The 6,349-nt window shown below is 52.9% G+C and overlaps 1 protein-coding gene across 1 annotated transcript; it reads left to right on the plus strand.

The window, feature by feature from the left end:
• The first annotated feature begins 787 nt into the window (after positions 1-787).
• LOC120410811 lies at positions 788-5,575 on the plus strand. Its single transcript, XM_039560587.1, has 2 exons — positions 788-1,005; positions 3,171-5,575. The coding sequence occupies exon 2, from the start codon at positions 4,374-4,376 to the stop codon at positions 5,292-5,294; it is 921 nt and encodes a 306-aa protein (XP_039416521.1). The 5' UTR covers positions 788-1,005; positions 3,171-4,373; the 3' UTR covers positions 5,295-5,575.
• The last annotated feature ends 774 nt before the right edge of the window (positions 5,576-6,349 follow it).

A 6,349-nucleotide genomic window follows, 5' to 3' on the forward strand; every position in this document is an offset into this window, starting at 1 on the left:
TCGGGCGGGGCGGGGGGGGGGGGGACGGACGGCCCCCCCTCCCTGCAACTCCAGCCCTTCCTCCTCCTCCTCCTCCTCCTCCTCCTCCTCCTCCCTTCCCCCGGCCGGGAGCCATCTTGTAGCAGCAGCTCCTGGCTGGGGCATCGCTGCTGCAAAACACCCTCCAAAAAAAGAAGAAAAGCCCCTCCAATCTAATATACACATTTTTCTAGTTATGATTGTTATTGTTATTATTATTATTTTTCCGTCTCCGGCGCGGTCCTGCGGGCGCGCACCGTTTTCCCACCGTTTTCCACATGAAATCCCAACCCCCTTCTTTTCTCCCCATTATTTCCCCCAGTAACCCCCCCACCCCTTGCAGCTGGGGGGGACACACACGCCGCAATGGGGGGCTGCGAGTACCCCGTGGAATTTGGGGGGGTGGCGGCCGCTCCCACATTTTCCCCCGCAAAGCTTTGCCGCAAACAGCGCTTTCTCCAAAAACACCCATTTTTATAAAAAATAATATCGGGGCGGGGAAGGGAGGTGGGGGTGTCCCGCGAGCAGCCCCACCGCGTTGTGCCCCCCCATTCCCATTCCCATTCCCATCCCGATCCCGGTGCCCCGGGCTCCCGGCAGGTTCCCACGGTGCCGCCCGCCCCCCGGGCCGCCCCCCGCCCCCCCGGGGAGGGGGCACCCCCGCCCGCCCTGCGCGCCCGGCTCCGCTCCCTCCGTCTCTCCCCTTGTGCTTTTTCCTTAATTTTCTTTTCTTTTCCCTTCCCCCCCCCCATTTATTCTCCATTTTGTTTTGGCGTTTTCTTCCTGGTTTTGTTGTTGTTGTTGTTGTTTTTCCTCTTTTTCCCATTTTCCCTTCTCTCCCCTCCCCGGACGAACACGAAATTCCCAGTGGCCGCCCCCGTCCCGGTCCCCGCCGAGGCGGAGGGGAGCGGGCAGGAGGCAGCGGAGCGGTGCGGAGCTCGCAGCCCCCCGCCCCACACCGGGCACTGCCCCCCTCTCGGGATGCAGGTAGGACGGGGGGGCGGAATCTGGGAATGGGGGGAGTTGGGGGAGGCTCTATGGAGACGTGGGAGGCAAAGCAAACCGATGCCCCCCAACGCATGTCCCCCGTCTTGGGGGGGCTGCCAAGGTGTGGGAGGTGGGGGACACTCACCCCTTCATTGCCAACCCAGCGCTCGATTTTGTACCCACAGACTGGGCACAGGCCCTGATGGAACCCCATTCCCATCTGCTGGGACCCCCCAAATCCCCTTTTTTTCCCCCAATAAATCCCCTATGCTCCCCATCCCCAGCCGGGGGGGTGCTGTGCGTCCCTTCCGCCCGCTGTTTTTAACGTGCTTACTACACGTTTTCAGGGTGTTTTTGAAGCTATATTTAAAGTGTGCAGTCAGTGGCTGGATTTAGAAATCCAGGCATAAATCACATTAAAACGCGGACGGCGACGATCCCAACGCGTCGGCAAAGCTTTGCCCTGATTTCATTCCTTCCCCCCTTCTTAAAAGCAGAACTGAGTCTGACAGCAGGGTTCCATCCCCCCCCCCAAATAAAACCCTGTGGGGACAGAGGTGGGATTTGAAGGCAAGGGGGCCCTGCTGGGGTTTATTCCGATGCATCCATGGCGATTTATTTATCAATGGGGGGGCTTGGATAATTCCAAAGCCTAGGGTCCCTCCCCATCCCAGCCCCTGTGCCTGCAATGAAGGAGCTGCCATCCGTGGGGAGGGGGCTGTGGAGTGGGGGTTCCCAATGAGGAGATCCCCAGGGAAACGGTTTGGGAACTGAGCGAAGAATTTCTGATTAATGACCAGAACAGCTCGGGATTTCGGTTTTCTCCATAAATCCTGGCTGATTATAACCCTTGTGCTCAGCCTGGCGGCAGGCTTTGCATGGAGGGGGGAGCCCAAGAAATAACTGCCCCCTCCAGGGGCTGTACCCAATGCCTGGCAGCAGCTGGAGGCTGGAGTATCCTCACCATCCCACGCAGAGCAGAGAAAAAGGGAGAGGGGCCAGGGGGTGCACAGGGATGTGGTTGGTGCCCTCCCCCCAGTTCACAGCAGTTCTGGTCCCGCAGCTCTGGGGTTTGTAAAGCCAAACGTGTCCCGAACCGGTGTGGTTTTGAGTCCAAATAAAGACTTTCTTTTTTTGGGGGGGTTTTTTTCCTTGCTTGGCACAGGAGGGTGGGGGTGTGTGCACAATCCGACCCTGTTTTCCTGCTCTGCCACCTGTGCACTCACTTCCCCCCAAATCCTGAGCTGGGACCCCCAGTGCCAGGACCTGCCCCATGCTGGGTGCCCTTTGCTTTCCACAACCTCCACAAGCCCCTGGTACCAGGCTTTTTTCACAGCTAGACTGGCTCTTGTATTCATCAGGCTGGATTTATTTTTTTTTTTCCCCTTTTATCCAATAATAAGCTTTTTTCATCCAAGATCAGGGGGAAAAAACAGGCAGGGAGGAGGGCAGACATGCACAACCCATAGAGCGCTTTGAGAGGAGCACCAACCCCAAAGCTGTAATTACTGCCTGCGTTTTTTGGCTACGGATCAGCTGCTAAATTGGTCGTAAGGCACGGAAACGGCAGTTACACCTTTCAGTGGAAAAAATGTGGTTTAGTGGAGAAACGTGTATGGGAAACCTCCCCAAAACTGCAGTCCCCATACAACACCCGCTATTACAGGTTCTGCATTTGGGAGTTTAAAACAATCCTCCATCCAGGTGAGCTGAGCTTAGAATAACAAGACCTTCTACATCAACAGGGTAAATTGGGGATTTTTTCCTTGATCTGTCACTTAAATCAAAAATACCCTCCTGGGTGCAGGACACGAGTAAGAGAGAGGCAGGAGCATGTGCTATTTTGAGGTTCAATACAAAATAGATACCCTTGGCTCCAGCAGTTTTCCGTAGCCCAGCCTACAGGAGCTGCAGGTACTTTCGTATGCATACAAAACATTTTTAAATGGAAAATATTCACAGCTGCTCTCGCTGTTTTGACAGGGGGGAAGGAATCGCGGGGCATGTTAAGGAGATATTAAAAGCTGTGGTTTGAAGCTCCTAAAGCATTTACTCAGCAGGAGAGCCAGAGAAAGAAGTTTAGAAGTTAACTGCATACTTGTGTGCCTTTGCTCTGTCCTTCTTAAAATTCACCTCTCCTATCTGCTTCTAATTTAAACAAGCAGAGCCCTCCAGGAACTGGAAAATCCAGATTTGCAGCATCTCCCAGGGAAAGACGATTTCCTACGTGCCCCCCCAGCGTGAGGGTCCTGCTGAAGGTTAAACTCGTGAGTGCCTTTGGTTTTGCACCAAGTTAATCTCCCCACAAACTAAAAGACTGGGGAAATGCTGGTGAAAACGGTGCTGATGTTGCTGGCTGGTCCCATCCCTCTTCCAGAACCAGATGTGGATTTCACCACCACTGCCAGCCTTGAATGCTCATCCCCACACTGTTCCCTGGCCTGCTTCAGCTTCCCCACCTGAAAACAGAGTAAACCCATCCACCTCCCCAGGGTACATTATGGTGGCTTAAAATTAACACTCAAAAATGTATTTTCAAATCCCTTCATGAAAGGCATCAGAAACACTGGGTGTTGGCAGAATAGATCCTTCACCTTTTAACAGCTGTTAATTGCCATTAAAACCAAACCTGCACAGCTTTATTGGAGCAGCATCCAAGTTTCCTTGTCGGATGCTGCATCCACCCTCGGTGGTGCTCTCCTGCACGTGCCGGCTGCCACGACGAGGTGTGGTGGATAAATCCTGTCTCACTGGTGGTTATCTTGCACTTTGGGCCCCATTGTACGATTTCCTGGTGCCAGGTTTTTTCTTTCGCCATCCTGTGAGTCGTTGCAAAAGTTGCAAGAAGCCCAACACACCTTCCTTTGACTCGCAGCAGGAAAGAAGATGGGATGCAAGACTTATTCCCAAAAATACCCCGAGGAACCAAGCAGGAACCTGCCCTTGAGGAACTGGGTCCCTGAGGCTGAATCCAGCCCACAGCTGTCAGCAAAAGCATGTGCTGGGTGTCACAGGAATGGGAATAGCCCTCTGTGACCAGCGTGGAATAAATCCAAGTCATCAACAGGCAGGGCTGGGGAAAGGCTGCCAGCACTGCCCCCGCCATCCACCGTGCTGGGAGTCCCTTCCCTGCTGCCTTTGGGGTTTATTGACCTGATCCCTTCCATGGCATCCCCCCATCACCCTGCGGCCCAGATCTGGCTGGAGAAGCCAAGTGCCAGGCAGGGGAGAAACCCTTGAGAAAACGCTGTGGCAGGAGTTTTCCTGGTGTTTGTGAAGCCATTGGCTCCTCACATCCCTCACAGGTGCTTTATGCACTCCCAAACACCCAGACCCACCCGGGAGTGCCCTGTGCCACTAAACTGCTGATGCTAAAACACATGAGGTGGATTCAACAGGGTAAGAGGGGAAGGAGTCTCTGTGATTCCGAGTGTCTTGTTAGACCCCAGGGTTTTGTTTCCCCCTGGATCCCAGCACAAGGAGGGGGTGTCCAGGGCTGGCTCCCAGGGCTGGCTCCCAGGGCTATCCCATCTCTTTTCCCATTGCCCCGGCCCTCTGCATGGGGGAAGGGGCGGTTGGACAAGACGAGCCCTTTCTGCTCCACAAAGCTCGTCAGCCAGCCGCACTGGGCTTATAATTATTATTTCCTTAAAGACGAGCCGAGCAGCTATAGACAAAAAAGTCCCCTCTTGTCGGAGCTGGAATTTGATGTCCTAACGACTGTTTTTGTACCGCGCCTGAGAGGAAAGAGCTCGGCAGGAGGGGGAAAGAGAGATTTAATTATAGAGCTGCATTGTGATTTTGCACACATAGCTGGCTGTTGTAATCAGGTTACAAGTGTATCTGATTTTCTTCCCTCCCCTCCCTCTTCCTCCTCTTCTCTTTCTTTCGGTTTTTTTTTTTCTTTTTTTTTCCCTCCCCCTTTTTTCCTTTCAGTGGTCCAAATTAGTTGCTTATGTTTGGGTGTTGCAGAGACGAGCTGTTATTTGCCTTCCCTGAAGATCTTGATCAAGGGAACAACGTTTCCAAAGAACCTCGGCAGTTCTTTGCCGAAGGAAGGCAAAGGTTCCCGGCTCCGGCAGAAACCCCCGGGGCTGTGCCAGGCACTCGCATCCCGCCATCCCCAGGCTCCCTTCCCTTCCCACCACCAAAATAAGGGGAGACACCCATATATATATTTTTTTTTTATATATATATTTTTATATTTTTATATTTATATACATATATATCTTCCTCCCCCATGCTCCCCACCAAATTCCTTCACATCCAGGATTCCCTCAATAAATTGATGCACTTGAAGAAGAGGAGGAGCCCAATTTACCTTACCTGGGGCAGGAGAAGGGAAAGAGAGGAGACAAGAACCTTTTTAAAAGAAACTTAGTATTTTCCCTATCTGAGGCAAGTGATGCCGCACTGGGATTGGGGGCTGTTGTTGGCTTCATTTAGGAATCCATTGTTGTCCATGTGAATTCTTTTTTACATTTCAAATAACAGGATTATTTCCCCAGGGGGTAATATCCTGTAATTTGAACACAATAATGGGAATAAATTACTTACTTAGAACTAATAACGACAGCCTGATTCCAATATATATAGGAACTGTAACAGCTTTGGTTAGTTAAAGTGTAATTGTGTCGACGGATGACATTTTCTTTCAAAGGAATCTGAATGACTTTTAATTAAATTTGCTGGGGGTGGGGAGGAGAGGGAGAGATACGCTGGGAGATCTCGGCTGCTGAGGCTGTGGCTGGTCCCAGCCTTGGTGCCCCAAGTCCAGCTTTGCCCCAAGCTGGGTGTCGATCCACGATTGTGGAGTTTAAAGACCAGGCACAGAACAGAGGAGAAGGAAACCAGCAACAAACCTCCACAGCCCAGGGGTGGTGGGATGGAGAAATGAAGGGGGTGGGGAGGATGAAGAGGACAATGAGGCTAGAGGGATAGAGGGGATGGAAAGATGGAGCCCAGCCCATTTCCCAAGCTCCAGCCTGGCAGAGGGCAGGGCAGGGCCCGTATCCTGCCCTGGGGCACCACAGAATTGCCTCTACCTGTGCTGGGAAATGGAGGAGCTGACAGAGGGCAGGAGGCACCAGCAGCCAGGCAGGGCAGCTCTGCTGCTCTCACTGGAGCCACAGAATCCCGGAATGGTTTGGCTTGAAGGGAACCTTAAAGCCCATCCAGTCCCATCCTCTGCCATGGGCAGGGACACCTTCCACTGTCCCAGGCTGCTCCAAGCCCTGTCCAACCTGGCCTTGGACACTTCCAGAGATGGGGCAGCCACAGCTTCTGTGAGCACCCTGTGCCAGGGCCTCAGCACCCTCACAGGGAAGAATTTCTTCCTTATATT

This window comes from Corvus cornix, chromosome 14 (assembly GCF_000738735.6).
Source record: "Corvus cornix cornix isolate S_Up_H32 chromosome 14, ASM73873v5, whole genome shotgun sequence".
Classification (NCBI taxonomy): Eukaryota; Metazoa; Chordata; class Aves; order Passeriformes; family Corvidae; genus Corvus; species Corvus cornix.